At 45.1% G+C, this 19,303-nt stretch overlaps 1 protein-coding gene across 3 annotated transcripts in view; it reads right to left on the bottom strand.

The window, feature by feature from the left end:
- The window catches only part of SGPL1 (sphingosine-1-phosphate lyase 1), a 48,513-nt gene extending 43,295 nt beyond the window's left edge, over positions 1 to 5,218 (bottom strand). Inside the window, exons 1-3 of one of the 3 annotated variants that reach the window (XM_037055818.1) lie at positions 5,106 to 5,218; positions 4,911 to 4,917; positions 4,213 to 4,278 (exon numbers count right to left, since the gene is read on the bottom strand). In XM_037055818.1, the coding sequence (XP_036911713.1) occupies positions 4,213 to 4,239 (27 nt within the window). In that variant the 5' untranslated portion in view covers positions 4,240 to 4,278; positions 4,911 to 4,917; positions 5,106 to 5,218. Of the gene's footprint in view, positions 1 to 4,212; positions 4,279 to 4,910; positions 4,918 to 5,075 lie in introns of all 3 variants that reach the window. The other 2 variants (XM_037055819.1, XM_037055817.1) reach the window with 2 other exon arrangements.
- Positions 5,219 to 19,303: the final 14,085 nt, after the last annotated feature.

The raw sequence follows: 19,303 nt of genomic DNA, 5'->3' as shown, positions 1-19,303 counted from the left end.
TTCCATACACAGACTGACTCACTACAAACCAGTTCCCTATGGGAATTTCTTAATCCCAGGCTGACTCCCGATTCTGCTGCAATGTGTACAAACTGTATGCAATGTTAGGCTGGACGAAGCCTAATTAAGAAGGTGACTGTTACTAAAAAGTCCCGACACACGGACTGCAACGCCAGCCCAATAGTGGGACTTGAGGTTCATCTATTTATAATTCCCCCTTCCTTTAGACTGAAGGCTGCATAAATTATCACACTTGTTAATACAGTTTTGCTTTATTTAATAAAGATTCAAACAATGCCCAATACGGTCCTCATCCTACTGAGGCCATTCCAACTGCCACCAAAACTTTAAACAGCCCACCGATCCCAATCAGTGTTCCCTCTCTTCCAGACAATCCTACGAGTAAGACACCAGAGCAGAAAGGAGCTTGTTGTGTTGATCTCTCAGTGGATTGCTTAAATCCCAATTGAGATTCAGAAAGAAGGCATCTCTGAAAAAGACTCAAGGGTTAAAGATAAGGCTGAGACCTGGAGAGATTCAGTTTTGGAGCCTGAAAGAACTGAGACGGGCTTACCGTCTGCAAATTAAGAAGCGTGCTACAGAAAGGCTGCAGAGGAAAACACCTAAGAATTTCCTCTACCACAGAAGACCGTGCTGTGCCTTGTCCATATACATTCCCAAGTAGCAGGGCTGGATCTACTGGGCAAAATAACCCAAAGGAACACTAGAGCAGACCCGTTAAACTCCAAGCTGAGACTCATTCTGCCTGGGATGACCCACAGCAATGCCTGGGCTACAGGGACCGTTGTCTGTGTGAAGAACCCTAGACCTGGGCACCACTGACATTTCAGGCCAGATAATTCTTGGTTGTGGGAAACTGTGTGCATTGTCGGGTGTTTAGTAGCATCCCTGACCCCTAGCACTCCTCAAGTGTGGCCACCAAAAACGTCCCGAGACACTGATACATGCTCTTGGAGAGCAAACCCACCCTGGGCCCTAGATAAACAACTTTCACGAAAACCCCAACCAGCATTACCATGGAACAAATGTAACCTTGATACCCATCTGCATGGGAAGAAAGAAAAGCCACCTAAGGGATACATGAGTTTGTAAAACAGACTGAGCTATCTCTTGAAGGCGACAGGTATTTAACGACTCTGAACCCTAGTTTAAGGAAGGAGGAATAATTGCCGGAGTGAGGAAAATTGCTCAAGTGTTGCCTGACTTGAATTCCCTCAGAAAGCATCGCCATTCTCAGATGAATACACTCACTCATTTTATTCTGAGAGACACAGGTGGGAAGTATTACAGCCCATGACACACCATACACGGGGGTGTCGAACTCATTTTCCCCGGGGACCCCATTAGCCGCGCGGTTGCCTTCAAAGGGCCGAATGTAACTTTAGGACTGTATAAATGTTACTACTCCTTAACTTGGGGCAAGACGCTCGGCACTGCCACCGGATAGAAACAAGGTAGAGGGCCAGAGTCGGCCCGCGGGCCTTGTGTCTGCCACTTGTGCTGTACAGGCGCAAATGGAAAAAGGCAGGGAAACCACCCTAATCAAATGAGGGCGAAATTAAGGACAACAATGCACTAAAGGCTGACAGCCCAAGCTCCTCATTCTGGGATACAGGGTTTGACGTTCATGGACTCCAGCTGACCTTCCAGGTTCATTACCATAGTACACTGTCCACACATGGGGTTCCCAACCTTGTCAAGCCCAATGCCCTCTTCTTATAACATATCTTATAATGCCCCTTTATTATTCTAAAATGAAATTCAAAGACTATAACATTTTACTTATAAGTGTAACTTCAGAATGCCCTACCTGCGATGTAAAAGAAAATAAACAGGAATATTTGTATAATAAAACATGTATTTTCAGACAAGACTATACTAGAAGACAGACACACATGGGCAGACACACACTCATTTATTTCCAAAGTGCCCCCCGGAGGGAGGAGGTATCCCACCCTCGCCCTCTCCCATCAGCCACAAAGTTCAACTACCTCCACCCCTTACACAGAATATGGCCCAGAGGCAGCATCACAAAGTTAGTAAGAGGGAGGGGTTTCAAATCAGATCAACTGTGGCTGAAACCTGGTTCCATCATTCCACTGCTGTGGTAACCAAGCCAAGTCTGGGTTTCTACTGTGAAAGCAAGATGTGAGCATATTTTCCAAAGGGCTTCTGTGAACATTAAGTGACTATGTAGAGCACCTATTTCTCTACATAACATGTAACACATGCTTAACAGATACTAGCTGTTGGACTATGTTATTATTCCTGAATCCACCCTGTGCTGTGTCTCAGCTTACGCCCATCTTACTCCCCCAGCAGAAAAAACTCATGACTGGAGACCCGTTTATCAGAGACCCAACAATGGACCCATGCATAAAATAAGAAGTTGCATCATATGACTCTATGACTGTTTCTGAGTTTCTCCAATATGCTGCCCTCCACTGAGGTTATTTTTATGAACTGGGATCCCTTCTTCTCACTTAGAGGGCCAAGAATATGTCTTACAATCTCATATAAAGTACCTTGAACTCAGTTCGTAACAGTTTAGTGCGCCCACTGAAAACCCACCCCCAGCTGTTGGTTCTGTACATTTTGGCTTCAAATAGCCCAGTGGAGACAAGGAAGGAAAGAGAACTTTTCCAGGGAAAGCACCTCAACCACTGTGGTCTCTTCAGAGAGGGAGGGTCCTCAGGGCCAGTCCTTACCCCTGTGGATTAATTCCTTCCGCCAACAGGCAGAGCAACAGGGCTAAGCATTCTAGATTATACTATGAGAAAGTAAAAAGCAGTGGCAAAAGCTACAGAAATACTTCAAAACAAAACGAATGCCGAAGTTAGTATTTGGAATAAAAGCAACCACTGCTCAGATTAAGGGAACACAAAGGCCCAAGAAGTAACACGCACATCTCTGGGCAAGGGAATGTACCCTACTTACAGACAGGCATCTTCATTTACATAACATACTGAGGAAAAGTGGAAATTGTCAATTGTTACATGTCATTCTCTACAAAGCAATGCTACCAGTGGCTATCTCTCAGTAGTGAAATTTTGGGGGGTTTCTTCCCTTTGCTTATTTAAAATTCCCATTTTTTCCTAACATATTGCTCTTATAATGAGCATTTAAAATTACATAAAGCTATTTATTATCTACTGACAATGTATGAAACCTCAGGCAAGAAACTATTTCTGGTGAAATGTTCAGAATCTGTGGATAAAACAAGTATTTAAATCTCTCAAATCATCCTGGCTTCCAGCCTCAAATCAGAATACAGCTTAGTTCCCCTCATTATCTCCAGCCGACCTTCCAGGTTTTGCTGCTACAGGAAGTCAGCAGGAGGTACTAGAAAACCTCACTACTGGTTTTTGCCAATTTCCCAGTAGACAGCTACCAACTCTGGAATAGTGAGATAAAGAGAGGAAAGGAACTGTTCCTAAATCCACGTTTCTGCACAAGGAGACACTGGACTCAGTGAAGTGACTTATAAAAATTAAATGCACGCACTTTTTCTACGTAGCTATTTTAAAGTCCGATTTTCCCCACAATTCTCCCACTAAAGAGCCTCTATGGAATCATAAAGGTCCCACAAGAACAAAATGTCATTTGGGTAAACACTCCCGCACAACGCTACTCTCCCTGCTCAGTGAGAAAACAGCACAGAAAGACCTCAGGAGGAGAGGACAATGCCGCCTCTACCAAAGCAGGCATATTCCTCAGCCCAACAAAACACTTCAATTCAAACTAAGTCAATCCAACAAGCATTCGTGAAGCACTTACCGTTACAGAGCACCACCATGGGTGTTTATTCATGTCTACACAAATAAGACATGTCTGCCGCCTGGGGATCACAACTCCACTATGGGAGGCAAACACTTACTTCTAAACTGTAATATATGGCAGACTCAGGTAAAAATGGAACAGAGTTTTAAAACTGCCCTGGTAATACAGGAAGGGAGAGATTAAAGCCGTAAGAATTTTGAAAAAGATTCTTCTTCATGTATATTAAATAGTCACATTTAATTCAGTTGTTTCCCCATCTTAATCGTTAAGCCCAAAATAAAGGTGGCAGAAACGCTCAGCTACGAACAGCAAGCATCAGGGTTGTGAAATCTACACACTAAGATCCCTTGGACTAAAAATAAAACTTAAGGGGCAAGTGCCTTACAACAAGGATGTTGGGAAAAGACTCACCAACATCAGAAGGTCCATACTCGGCATCGTCCTCTTCCAGCCGCACTTTCAGGGCCTCCCCTCTGCGAAAGGGAACCAGGTTTGTTTACTTCTAAAGCTTTTAACTAACGCGTGGACCCGCCAAGATTAGCTAGAGCAGACAAGAAATGGTTCTCTCCCTCCTTTGAGAGCTCGGGTTTCACTCCCAGATATCACACTCCACCCCCAGCACCCCAAAGCGGCGAATCAGAACCCTGCTGGCACTAGGCTTCCCTCCGACAGCTGACCAAACGAATCCAGACCCAGCCTCTCACAAAGCAGTGCCCCCAGGTAGGTACCAGGGGCACCGCCCAGCCCGCCCGGACCGTGGCCCGGAAACCCCGAACCCAGCCCATTCAACCTAACCCCGCGGAGAATCGGACGCTAAAAGATAGCCCAGTCCCTGGGTCCAGCTGCCACTGAACTCTCTTTATTAAAGCTGGCTTCGCTCTCTACATGCCTCCCTCCCCAGAACCCTTTCCTCTCTTGGGAAGATCAGCAAGTCTTCCAGCCCTAGTAGTCCGCGGGAGTGAAGTTTCAGATTCCGCTCTCTCCCGGCCCCGGCATCCTCTCCCATCCGCTCTCGAACCTTGCAGTCGCTAAGACCCCGGGGGTCGACGCGCCCCCTTACGCCCGAAGCCGAGCCCGCCCTCAGGGGCTAGCCCCTCAGTCCCCGCGGCTCCTTCCTCCTCTCCTTACCCCTCAAACCCCTTACCCTCCGAGTCTGGACCCTATTCGCCTCTCCCAAGCCAGGACCCACCTCCCATCCGTCCCGACCGAAGCCTTCCTCCCCAGACACGACTATCTTCCCTCCTGCGAAGCCGGGCGGACCCCCCCCCTCCCACCTCCTCAGCCCGGAACCAGCTTCCCCGCTCCTCGGACACCCTCGCCCGCGAGGGTCCTCTTCTCCGCACCACCGACTCGTGAGTAGCTGAGTTCGGGCTCCCCCTGCGGCCGCCGCCGCCGAGATTAGAGGCCGGGCCGCGAGCCGCCCCGCCCCTCCCCGCCCGGAAATGGCTCCTCGGCCGGCGTGCGCGGCCCCGCTGCCCGCCGGGCGCACGCCTCCCCCAAGATCCACGGTGCGTGCGCGTCGCCTGTGGACCCACCCGGCTGGCACCCTGGCCCTCCCTCCCCTGCGGGTCAGCAGTCTGCTTCAGGCTGCTTCTTTAAAAACCAAAGGGCACTTGTAGCCTTTGAGACAGTTGGCTTACCGAGCACTACAGACTGATCGAAATAAACGACCCAAAATGGGACTCCAAAGGGGCCTCTGAAGTTGTCTCTCTTGTTTTACGTGGATACTTCCACAGTGACAAAGGGACATGAAAACTCACTTAATGGAAATACTATTCCCTTCCTCCCCTCCCCCTACAGAAATGGAGAACAGAGACTACAGCTGGGGGGGGGGGGGAGGGGAGAAACTTTCCTCAATTCTCAAGGTACTTTCCACTACTCTAATCAGAGGTGAAACAGCTGGCAGGGTATTCAGCAGGTTAGAACGTGTCTCCATAGGTCAAGGTTGCGGGTTCTATATCCCCAGTCAGGGCACGTACAAGAATCTACCAATGAACAAATGTGTAAATCAAATAACAAAATCAATGTTTCTTTTTCCCTTTCTTGCCCTCCCTCTAAAGTCAACCAGTCAATCAATAAACTAGACATGAGTCAGATTAGCAAGAAAAATGACTAAATTTAATTACATACCTGTGGGTGGGAGCCCAACATGAGACACCCCCCCCCCCCCGCCATGCGTGAGAAGTTAAGGGGCAGAAGGGGAAAATGAGGTATTATATGACATTCCAAGCCTTAAAGTAAGGCAGCTTGGGGCTTCAGAAGGTAATTTCAAAGAAGAGTACGTGTTCAGTGATTAGTAGTTTGCCCTGCCACATAGATAGGTCATAAAATGTTATTTGTGGTGATAACTCTTATCATGGTCCAGGCCCCTAATTTAAATTCTTCTAGATAGTAAAGGAAAGAAGCGGGAGGGACAGATATTTCTCTTGAGCCCGCAGGGTCTCAGTTGCTTTTAGCTCAAAATAGTCCTCATACCACAGAGGCACATCTTGAGGTGTCCTGAACCCTACAAGGTGTCAGGCAAAAATGCCACCAATACTACTTAATTTTTGTGAGCAATGTTGGAGCCATCTAATATTTAAGGGAGCGTGCCCACCAGGATCACAAAGGTCACCCTTCATTTCCAGATAAAATAACCAAATCTCAAATAAGTTTTTTACGACTTGCCTATGTGGTCATGACAGTAATTCAGCAGAAGCAGAAGGCAGCATAGTTACATGTCACTGACCAGTGATCTGCATTCTATATTTTTTCAACAGACTTTTCTTAAATGACACCAAGAAGGAATCTTGGAATCTTAATAAAAATGATACTAACGAGGGCACCAATTCCACCCCCTTGCAAAATGATCAGAAACTAATTCAGGGTGTTATCATCACCAGCATTACTACCCTTATCTAGGATGAAACTCCTTATTGTCATAGCTGCCCTCCTCTGTACAGCCACTCAGTACTTTCCAATTTCCCACAGAACAGTTAAGACCCTGAAGGAGCGAAGCCGTTTATCTCTGGGCTCCCTCATGCTCACCCCCAACCCATCAAAACTCTCGGACATCTCTCTCCTCCGGAACCCCTGAGTCAGGCGCTGACATGCCATGTTCTCACCCCTCCTGCCTCTGTTCCTCCCTAGACGTGCATTCTCAGGGCTGAAGGGTCAGAGAATGTTCTGGGGCCTCCTGCCAATGCCTACTTCTCAGGAGTCGCTTTTTGATTCCAGGCGTGTCCTCCCCACTCACCATCCCCACCCCTCTGCTTTCTTCCTTTTTCAGATCCTAGGATCGGCTCTCCCTAGTCTCCTCCTTGCCTGCTACCTGCCATGCACCGTCTCAGCTACAATCTCTGTGCCAGCTGACTGGAGGGGGCCAGGGTCCGCATCTGCTTTCTCCCTACACCTCTGCAGTACAACTTCACTGCTCCTAACACATGGTAGGCAGTCCTTTGGTTCTTCCCAGATGAGCAAACCAATTCAACCATAGTGACTAATCCTTATTGTTACGAACAGAATATTTGTTTCCCCCCAAAATTTATATGTTGAGGCCCCAAGCTCCGATGTGATAGTGAGGCTTTCAAAAAATAATTGGGGTTAGATGAAGTCATGAAGATAGTGCTCCCATAGTAAAATTGGGATCTTACAAAAAAAGGAAGAGACACCAGAATGTCCCCTCTCCCTCCCCTCCCCTCCCCTCCCTGTCCCCCTCTCCACACACAGAGGAAGTCATGTGAGCACACAATGAAATGGTTGCCCTTTGCAAGCCAGGAAGAGGGCCCTTACAAGATCTTCCAGCATCTTGATCTGGGACTTCCCAGCCTGCAGAATTGAGATAAATAAATGCCTGTTATTTAAGCCGCTCAGTCCATGGTACTTTATTATAGCAGGCCAAGCTGACTAAGATGCTTACTTTGCCAAGATCTATGCTAGGCACCTTTATGTCTAAGGCCCTATTTATGTCCTAACTTGCCCCGGTCAGGTGACTCTCATCATCACTCAACAGGTAAACATGGCACAAGGGCCCAGAGAAGGTAAATGATCATCCCAAAGACACACAGCAGGAAGGGGTAGAGTTGGGATAAAAAAAATCTTCTTCAGATTCTGTTCAGAGGACCTAAAATATGCTTGTCAATTAATCAGAATCAAAGGATGTTTAGAACAGAGGGGCCTTCAGCTATTTACCAGCTCAGCCACATGGTACAGACATAAAGCAGCCAAGGCCCAGAGAGGAACATGACTCCTGATGGTTCCTGGTGGAACCCGGAGGCCGTGTGTGTGCATGAGTGTGCATGCATGTGTGTATGTGCTGATTGTCAGGCCACTCTGCTCCTCCAGCCCACACTCCCTCTGACTGCAGAGGAACATCAGGAATTACAAGAGAAGCAGCCAGAAATAAAGGATGCCTGAGGATTCAGGCGAGAAAAACTCAGCCTTCACAGGGGAATCACTTTGTACCAAAATGGAACAAAATCCCCACTGACTATGTCTCACATGGCCTGGCTGTATCAGTGAGTCCTTGGGAGAAAACGAGAAGAGAGCAAAAGGTATATAACTAAAAGAGAGAATTATAATTCAGAGAGAAGAGGAATATGAAAAAGCAAGAAGTGTTGGCCAAGGAGCAGGCATATGTTGAGACATCCTTCCCCTCTTTCTTCAGACACAGCGGCAGCTTCAGGGGTCCTATGAAGAAGGGGCTTAGCTGGCTGAAGTCAGGCAGAGGTGGGGCCGCCCGGGGTCTCCATACTCAGAGTGTGGTTTCCCCATGAGCAGCACCTAGGAGCTTAGGAATGCGGGGCCTTGGAGCCCCACTCCAGACCTCTGGAACCCGAGTCTGCATTTTAACAAGATCCCGAGGTAACATACGTGCACCTTAAAGTCTGAGCAGCACGTCCCTGGACAGCCTGCTTGTGAAGAAAGTACTGTGTGTTTATCAAGCGTGCATGTTGAGTTGAGATGATTTAAACTGGTCGGCGATGAAAAAGAATGGGGTTTGCAGAGGAGAACTAAAGCCCCCAGGTTGGTCTTTGGTGCCACCATGGTGCCTTCAGGAATACAAAAGATTGTGAGGGGTTAGAAATCCCTTGGGGAACCAGTGAAGGACTGAAATCCCTGCTGAAGACAGAGGGCTTGGGCGCAGGAGGGGAGTGTGGGAGAAGATGGTCTGGGATTTTTCTCCCCATTTGGTTTCTTTAACTCAGCCTGAGAGACCTCACTGCAGTAGTTAGTTGTATCTACCGATTGGTTAAACAACTGGTGCCAGCAATTCTGGTTCTGCTCAAAATGGCAGTTTGCCAGGGCCGAATTATGATACCCCTCCCCGCCTACCAAAGCACACACACCCACTCTAAGAAGGCAGAGCACACTGCCTATACTTCCATTCCTGTCCCTGACATCCCCATTCAACCGGGAATCTTCCTGAAAAGTTCAGCTCAAGACAGGGCTGTAGACAGATCTTAATGGGTGTGCAGCTTCTGAATCCCTCATAGAAAGAAATGACCCACAGGAAAGTCCCCTGCAGGACTCATAGAGGCTAGAATGCCCTGCCTAACGGGGCAGGAAACCGACCAACGCAAGCAGGCTGGGTTGATCACAAAGGAACTGGCAAACAGGGAAAAGGAGCAGCTCAGGGCCAGCCAGTGGTGGGAGTACCCACAGCAGGGAGTGTGTGTCCTGACGTCGCCACCTAGGATGCACAGCAAGGTGCAGTGGGTCACAGGGGGGCATGTCCCAGGTGCCAATACAGCCAAAAGTCAGAAAAGCCAAGACCTCAGAGAACCAAGAGTTCTTTGTCAAGGAAGCCCCACCTTTCCAGAGGAAGCCCCCCTACTGCTACCAAGCTGCATAATCACTCCCAGCAAAAGCATCAAAAACAGAGCCACTGCTTATCAAAATCCAAATAAATACAAATGTTCCAGGGCAGAAGGAAACTCACTGGGGCTTGAAATGACAAAGCAGCTTTGAAAGCAGGTGAACAGACTTCCACCCTGAAAACAGCATGTGACCACTGGCAAGTTAGCTTAACTTTCAGAGCCTGGGCTTCCTCTGTCGTGAGATAAAGGATATTGGGCATGCACCCAGGACTGCGGTGGCCATTGCAGGGTATGGATGTGTGCACACAGCACAGTCCTGGCTCACAGGAGGCATTCAAACACGACAAGTCCAAGCCCTCTCCTCACATGTCTAAGGTGAGCTCAGAGACGGTACCAAGCTGGGCTCTGTGACCTGCTCACCCAAGCCCAGCCTTCTCACCTTGTTGCTCTTGGTCCGGTTTTATTTCCCATCGGGACCTGATTCTGACGCGTAGATTCATCCTTCCAGCCAGTCCCCTGCCCCATCTGAGGCACCACGGGCCTTCTCTCAAGGCTTGTCTGAGCGCTACAGCTCTGTTTCCCTGCAGGGTTTGTTGTTTGCAGATCAGCAGATCCCAAACAAGCAGACTCAACACCCTCTTTATGGGAGTTACAAAATATAGTTCTATTTTTACACTTTTGGAGTTTTTAAATCATTTTTATTGTTGTTCGAATTCAGTTGTCTCCATTTTCCCACCACCACTTTCCCCCACCCCACCCACCCCCATTTCCCATGCTCCATTCTTCCCCACTTTGGCTTTGTCCATGGGTCCTTTATACATGTTCTTTTATGACCGTTTTCCTTCTTTCCCCCATTATCTCCCTCCCCTCTCCCCTCTGGTTACTGTCAGTTTGTTCTTTATTTCAATGTCTCTGGTCATATTGTGCTTGCTTGTTCATTTTGTTGATTAGGTCCCACTTATGGGTGAGATAATATAGTATTTGTCCCTCATCGCCTGGCTTATTTCGCTTAGCATAATGCTCTCTAGTTCCATCCATGCTGTTGCAAAGGGTAGGAGCTCCTTCTTTCTTTCTGCTGCGTAGTATTCCATTGTGTAAATGTACCATAGTTTTTTGATCCACTCATTTACTGATGGACACTTAGGTTGCTTCCAGCACTTGGGTATTGTAAATTGTGCTGCTTTGAACATTGGGGTACATAGGTTCTTTTGGATTATTGTTTGAGGATTCTTAGTGTATAATCCCAGCAGTGGAATTACTGGGTCAAAAGGTAGTTCCATTTTTAGTTTTTTGAGGAAATTCCATACTGTTTTTCACAGTGGTAACAGCAGCCTGCATTCCCACCAACAGTGCACTAGGGTTCTCTTTTCCCCACATCCACATCAGCACTTGTTGATTTGTTTACGAAGGCCATTTTCACTAGTGTGAAGTGGTATCTCATTGAGGTTTTAATTTGTATGTCTGATAGCTAGTGATGCTGACCATGCTTCCATATGTCTCTGGGTCCTCTGTATGTCCTTGGAGAAGTATCTGTTCAAGTCCTTTGCTTATTTTTCAGTTGGGTTATTTGTCTTCCTGGAGTGGAGTTGTGTGAGTTCTTTGTATATTTTGGAGATGAAACCCTTGTCCAAGATACCATTGGCAAATATATTTTCCCATACAGCTGGTTCCCTTCTCATTTTGCTGATATTTTCTTTAGCCTGCAGAAGCTTTCTATTTTGATGAGATCCTATTTCTTTATTCTTTCCTTTATGTCCCTTGATCTAGGGGACATATCAGTGAAAATGTTGCTGTATGAAATATCTGACATTCTCCTGCCTGGGTTCTTCTCTATGACTTTTATGGTATAATGACTTATATTTGAGTCTTTTATTCATCTTGAGTTTATTTTTTGGTGGTCAAGTTTAATTTTTTTGCATGTAGTTGTCCATATAGCCCAATACCATTTATTGAAGAGGCTATTTTTTACTCCATATTAGGCTTCTGCCCCCTTTGTCAAATATTAATTGACCATAAAGACATGGGTTTATTTCTGGGCTCTCTGTTCTGTTCCAATGATCTATTGTCTATTCTTATGCCAGTACAAGGCTATTTTGATTACAGTGGCCTTGTGGTATAGTTTGATGTCAGGTATGGGAGCCCTCCTACTTTGTTCTTCTTTCTCAAAACTGCTGAAGCTATTTGGGGTCATTTATGTTTCCATATACATTTTTGAAATATTTGTTCTATATCAGAGAAATACGTCTTTGGTATTTTAATAGGGGTTAAATCTATAAATCGCTTTGGGTAACATGGACATTTTGATGATGTTACTTCTTCCAATCCATGAACACGGTACATGTTTCCATTTGTTTGTGTGTTCCTGAATGTCTTTCTTCAGTGTTCTGTAGTTTGTGAGTATAGGTCTTATACCTCATTGGTTAGGTTTATTCCTAGGTATTTTATTTTTCTTATTGCTACAACTCATGGGATTTTTTTCCTGATTTCTGTTTCTGATATTTCACTGTTGGTGTACAAAAATGCCTTTGATTCCTGAATAACAAAATGTATTTCATATAAACAGGGAATGTAGTGCTTGCACATATAATTCTTTACAATGTAATAGAATGTCCTAACTCAAAAAGTGAAAAGCCATATGAATAACATCATACATGAAGTTGGCCGATACATGAACTTACAATGGATAAGAAACCAACTTCTTAAAGAGAAATTGAAACAGAGGTTTTTGCTCACATAAAAACTACACAAGTGTTCTGGCAGGACATTCAAAAGACGTGCAGGGTTCAGGATAACTTTTCACTGTGGGGGCCTGTCCTTGTAATGTCTGTGTTACAAGACATCTAGCTGGCGTCACTGAATGCCAAAGGAGCCACCCCCTTCATTCTGACACTGAAACTTAAAGCATTTTCAGGATGCCTCCTAGAGAGCTGGCCTGTCCCAGTAAGACCTGCTGCTGTGGACCAATAACAGGAGAGCACAAGACTCATTTCACTGTCCACAGCTAGAAAGGACTTAAGCATCATCCAAACCCATGAACATCAGAATCTCCAAGGACTTTTCAAAATCCCTGCATCAGAGCTCTCCCACAGACATCAGGAGTGAGGAATGGGGCCCACACACTGTATTGTGAGCACCCCAAGATAAGAGCTGCTAAAGTCCATATCCATTCTCATCAGTTTCTATGCTTTGGCCCCACAGCCAGTGCAGACTGAACCAAGGAATCCTGACTTTCCAGCCCCAGAAGCCCAGGCCCAGAAAATAGAGTGAAACCTATGGGTTCTTGTGCTGGTTTTGCTACTCATGTGCTGTGTGGCCTTGGGTGTGCCCTGTGCCCCCTCTGCTTCTCAATTTCCTCAACTCAAAACTGGGGAGAGAGGGGAAGGTGCTCTTCAGCTCTGTCAGTTTAGACTTCCCAATGCCCCACTTGGATTACACTTTCCAGAAGCCCGTTTGGAAACTCCGCATCTCCGTCCCCAGGTTCCCAGGTAGAGCCCTCAACCAAGAGGTGATTTGGTTGGAGAGAGTGTCTTCCTGGTTCCGTCGGGAGGGTGAGCGATGCTGCCAGAATGCCCCAGCTCCCTCCCCTACCAGTGTTGACACAGATAGGATGCAATAAGGAGGCCCAGCATAATGTAAGTCCTGGATAAACAGAGGGCTAAGGGAGTAATTACTAACCTTGGCCCTCAGCTGCTCTGTACCTCGCTCTGCAGAACTGGTTTCCAGGGCTGACTCACTCGGAGAAGCGAGCTTTGCACAGCTGAGTGCACCTGCATCCCAAGCACAGAGGTCAGGGTAGAGGAGAGGACATCCGTCTTTACAAGAAGGTGAATACCTTTTGTGTTTTTAAAATGTAACTAAAGGAATTTTCTCTGGTAGTTTTATTTTATTTTATTTATTTATTTAGAGAAAAGGGAAGGGAGGGAGAAAGAGAGGGAGAGAAACATCAGTGTGTGGTTGCCTCTCACATGGCCCACACTGGGGACCTGGCCCGCAACCCAGACATGTGTCCTGACTGGGAATAGAACTGGTGACCCTTTGGTTCACAGCCTGAGCTCAATTCACTGAGCTACACCAGCCAGGGTGTTCTGGTAGCTTTTCAAAGAACTAACTCCACACAGGGGGAATTGTCCTAGGAGGAATCCAGGACAGTTTGCGCTGAGAGCACAGGATGAGCAGGAGTTAGCCAGGAAGAGAGGGGCGAGAAGCATGTTCTGGCTGAGACAACTGTATGTACCAAGGCCCACAGGAAGGCCAGTGGGGCCTGAGAGATGAGAGAAAAGGGGAGGGGAGGGAGAAGCTGGTGTGCTGGTCAGCAGGGACAAATGTGTAGGGCAGGTATGCAAATACACATGCCTTCAATGGCCCAGGCAAGTCAAGTGACTGCTACCATTTGGGAATGTAAGCCACAGGCTCATTCATTCATTCAACTATTATATGCTAGGTTACAATATCCTATAAGGGGGATGTATGTAACATTGTGCAGACAAGATGCCTGTTCTCATGCAACTTACATTCTAAGTTGGAAGGGAAGGGAACAGATAACTAAACATACTAAATAAACTATATGGGAAGTTGGAAGGAGCCAAGGGCTAAGGAAGAAGAAGAAACAAAGCTGAGTATGAGAAATAGAAAGTGTGGGGCCTGGGGCAGAATGTCACGGGTGCTGCAATCTTAAATAAAATTTAAATGATAATGTAGGCTCCATATTTCTATTTTCCAAACAAAGTCAGAAATCCAGACTATTTGGTAAAAATCGCTCAATTTTAAAACTGTGATGGAGCCTTTGCTAGGATGACTTCAGTTCTTTGTGTCAAACGATGGGAACAGCTTTAGCAGCCTAAGAGGCAGAGCCCAGTGAAAAGGTGTTGCTGCCCCGTAGAAACAACCTGCAGATATCAACAACAGGGCTCATAGCTGTCTGTGGAGAGTTCTACTTCCTTCTATATGCCCAAGCTGGTCAGAATTCCTGTTTTCTTAGGGCAGACCCAGAGGGGTTGCCCGTAGCACCTTCTGTCCAGGTTCTGTTGGGAGGACAGGACCGTGGCTTCAGAATGGAATGACCCTGTCCCTGGAGCAGAAGTGATGCAGAATGCTGATCCTCAGTCACACCCGATCTCCTCTGGGCGCTGGGAGTCAGAGGTAACATGCAGGTCACTCTTTATTCTTAATTAGCAAAAAGAAACAGCAAGCCAGTGAGATGCGATAGTAAGAAGCTAGAAAAATTCCTTGGCAAGAGAATGGGAAAACTGAGACATTTATATCCAGGAGCCGATGGTCACCAGGGCACAAGGTTCTGAGCGCCTGGCAGGGGGCAAAACTGGGAAAAACAAGGACCTCACCCCCAGGGTAACCTTTCCTCCCTAGAGATAACATCTAGGAGATAACATCTAGGCCTCAGTCAGACATATTTTAAATGCTTACTCTTACTATCCACTTTCCAAATATTTAAACCATGTCCACTGACCGCCCATTCAAACATCTAACTCAACACTCCCTGGTCATCACACTGTCTCGGAGTGAAGCAAACTGGTTTCATTCAAATAGTGCCACAGGTCCCTCCGACCCACCTGTGGTCCCAGTCCCATAAAACAAGTTGGTTATAATCAGTGTGGGCCCACTCCGGACCCCAGCTCTCCCCCTCCGGGGAAGCCTTACAAAGTTTCTAGTTCGGAGCTGTCTCAGGACACAACCTCACAACCGTAACAAGTCAAATCCGAGGCCTAGTGGCAGATAGTCAGCCCCAGCACTCGAATAAGGATCAGCAGAGATTGTCTGGGCCGCACCCCGGGCCAAGTGGAAAGCACTGACCTGGTAAGTCTTCCATAAATGATAACCCACAGCACCGACCATCTGTCACTAGGTGTAATGATCTGTGAATTAGGCTGTGTAGGGAGAAGGTGACCTCAAGGGGAAAACACCATACGAAGCTCAGTTCACTGCTCTTTTTGAACTCGGCCCACAAGGCCTCTTACAATCAGCCAGCCCCTGCCTCTTTCCACCTTCATCTCCCCATTTTCGCCTCACCCCAAACATTGTGTCCCAGGCATACGTAGAGTGATCAGAGAATTTATCATCCTCTCTGGGACACTTTTGAGACTGATGACCTAAGTTTTCAGGGACAATGGGCATAAACCGGACTGTTCTGAACAACCTAGGACATCTGGTCTCCCAAGCCATATGGAACTACTTAAAGTCCCATAACGTGCCGTGGGCTCTTATATTCCCCAATTTTGCATATGTTTTACCTTCTTCCTGTCCCATCTAGTCTACTTAGAACATGTTCCATAGCCCCATCCTTTGTGGATCCTTCCCCGAGACTCCCAGGTGGGGCTGGGGTTCTCCTTTCCCTGTGTCTGCACTGTCCCTAGCACGAGGACCTTCCATCTTAATTTCTGTTGCTCCCGCAAGACCAGTAACCTCTTGTAGACAGGTATTATACTTCTCATCTTTGTGTTCATGTTACAGATACTCAAGAAGTATGTGCCTAATCAATGATTTTGTGATTAGCTTAGTGTAGAGGTGGGTGTGAGAACTACCTTCAAGTGTCTGAAGGGTTGTCATCACAAAGAGGGCCTAAGCATGATTTATATAGCTATAAGGATGGAACAAGAATATTCCCTGAAGCCTCAAGGAGATACACTTCAGCTTTATATTAAGAAGAGCTCTCTGGCCAACAAGACTATACAGAAAACAAACAGGCAGCAGAGAGCTGCTTGACACTAGAGGTGTTTTGTTGACTAGCATACACCGGGTAAGAATTTTGAGGCAACGATTCAGGAATGTAGTGGGTGAATGGCCTAACTACCTAAGATTCTGTGATTCATTCATTCATTCATTCATTCATTCATTCAATGAGTATTTCTGGAGCACCAGGCATTGCACCGGGAGTTCCATGAATTAGCACAAACACGCCCATGTAACCACCATGCAGAACAAGGCCTTATGCTTAGTAATTAATAAGACAGATTTAACCTCTGACCTCTTGGAGCTTACAGACTTTTTAGAAGAGATATGTGTAATTGTAAGAATTATTAGGTATTAGAAATTAGTATGAGGGAAGACACTGGGGTGGGGGTCAAAGAAGAGACATTTAGGTTGAAAAGGCATGAATGTAGGAAGCTTGTTTGGTTCCATGCCCTTAGACCTTTCTGGAGAGCCCAGGCTTATTCCCTCTCACCTGACGCCTGCTCTTCCAGTTGGACAACCTCCCTGAGTGCTGTTTGAGACCCGTCCATACTTGTCAGCTCCAGAGCTGTGAGTCTGTCTCTGATGGCAGATAACTAGGTAAGTTGGACCATCCCAGGGAAGACAGGTGGGTGACCACATGGGGTCTTTACTCACACCCCTTTCTTCTTCTCTTCTCTGAAAGACCATCTGAATGCTAGTCATACCCTTCGGGACAATAGAAGCACAAGCAATGCCATGGTAGGTGCACCCAAAAGCTTGGCAGAGACTCAAACTCTCAGAGCGCCAACCCTTGTCAAAGCACCCAACAGTACTGGCCACAACTCAGAACTCCATGGACAGAGTACACTGGGTGAGCAAGGGGCATATGATCCCAAGATTTTCTCCTCTACACTAATGGGAATAGCATCAGGATAATACACCAGCCATTCAGGAAATGTTTGCTTGATTCTGATAAACAAATTTTTAAAATACTACGCACTAAGTCTTCAAAACAGGCTAGGCACTGCACAGGATGACTGTATGTGCATTATCTTATTTAATCATCGAACAACCCCTTAAGGCTGGCAGAATTGTTGTTCCTTTTTTACAGTTGAGAAAACTGAAGCATAGAAGTTATCATAACTTACCTAGGGTCATATATCTAAGAATGGCAGGCCTGAGTGTCCTCAGATCCTCTGCTCTGGCCTCTATTCTGCGGAACCTTCCATGGAGTTAAATGAAATCCCAACAAAGTAAAGTGGGTCAAAATGAGCTACCTTCCTGGATAACAAAGGTACATGAGGAAGCCCTCAGCATTTTAGCAGGAGAGGAATCCAAAATCTGAGTTCACAGCATAGGCAAAGTCAGAAGAAAAACAATAAAGTAGGAAAAAACTTTTTATTACTCATAATGATTACCAAAGGATAACCTAATATGTAATTACTATGCCCAATAAGGACTAGCAAACAAGAAGAAAAATGGGCAAAAGATATGAACAGAGATCACAAGAAATATATACAAATAGCACTTAAACATGTGAAAAGATGTTCAACCTCATTAGGCCGAGAAATGAAAGTTAAAACTAAACAAAGTTAGCATTTATCTCCTATAAACTTGAAAAATTTGTGGGATGCAGCTATTAGGACCTTAAATGTATAATACATTTGAAAATAAGAAAACAATGTTAATGGCTTAAGTATCCAGTTTAAGAAATTATAAAAAGAACAGCAAGCTAAACCCAAAGAAAGTAGAAGAAAGAAAATAAGAGGAGCGAAAAACTAAAAATCAGTTTTTTAAAAAAAACTAATAAAAATAATAACTTTTGGCAGACTTGATCAAGGAAAGAGAGAGCAAATGACAAATTTCAGTTAAACATCAGGAATAAAAAGGAAGATATCACTATGGTCTCTAGATAAAATACAAAGATATGGCCTATGCTATAAACTCATAACTATAAATAATATGGAAAATTCCTAGGAAAATACAACAGATGCCAACACAAACCTGATGGAGATATTATAGCAGCCATCATTTTTTTAAGAAATGCTCCAACAAGCAATTTGGAATACATTTGAAATAAATAGGGAAAAATTCTACACACATAAATTTGACAAGTTAGAAAAAAAACCTGATTTCCTGAAAAGCACAAACCACTACAACTTACCCACTATGAAATAGATTACCTGAATTGTCCTATAAATATTAAGGAAATTGTCTTCATAATTTAGAGACTCCAAAAAAATAAATCTAGAGGTCCAGATGGTTTCACTGGAAAAGTCTAGCAAACATTTAAAGAAAAATTACATACATTTTATACACTCTCTTCTGAAAACTAGAAGAGGATACTTCCCAATTCATTTTATGGAGCTAACATCAACCTGACACCAAAACCAAATAACGACAGTACAAAAAATGGAAACTACAGATCAATATCCCTCATCAGTATAGAAGTAATAGAAGCAATAATTATGACAAATTATTAGAATTCAATAATACATAAAAAATTGTATACTGTGTCCAGGTGAGGTTTATTCTAGAAATGCGGAGTTGCTTCAATATCAAAAAAGCAGTCAGTGTAATCCACTATGTTAGCAAGCTAAAGAAAAAATATGATTATCTGCATTCATGCAAACAAGAATTACCTGACAAAATTCAACAACCATTTATGATAAAAACTCAGAAAAATAAGAATAAAAGGTAAGTTCCTCAACCTGGTTAAAAAAAACATCTAAAAAACCCTACAACTAATATTATATTTAATAGTTAAAGACTGAATGCTTGCCTTCTAAGATCAGAAACAAGGTAAGGATGTCCACTCTCTCCACTCTTTATTCAACATCGTATTAGATGTTCTAGCTAGTGTAATAAGGCAAGAAAAAGAAATAAGAAGCACACAGACTGGAAAGAAAGTACTAAAACTCTCCTTATTTACAGATGATATTATTTTCTACATAGAAAATCTCAAGAAATCTACAACATATCTTCTAGAACTAATTAGTGAGTTCAGCAAGGCAGTGGGATACAAAACTAACATACAA

Source organism: Sturnira hondurensis, unplaced genomic scaffold (assembly GCF_014824575.4).
Source record: "Sturnira hondurensis isolate 20B ecotype Veracruz unplaced genomic scaffold, ASM1482457v3 Scaffold0008761, whole genome shotgun sequence".
Classification (NCBI taxonomy): domain Eukaryota; kingdom Metazoa; phylum Chordata; class Mammalia; order Chiroptera; family Phyllostomidae; genus Sturnira; species Sturnira hondurensis.
The sequence above is the reverse complement of the archived record's forward strand: the minus strand, read 5'-3'. Positions and strand labels throughout refer to the sequence as shown.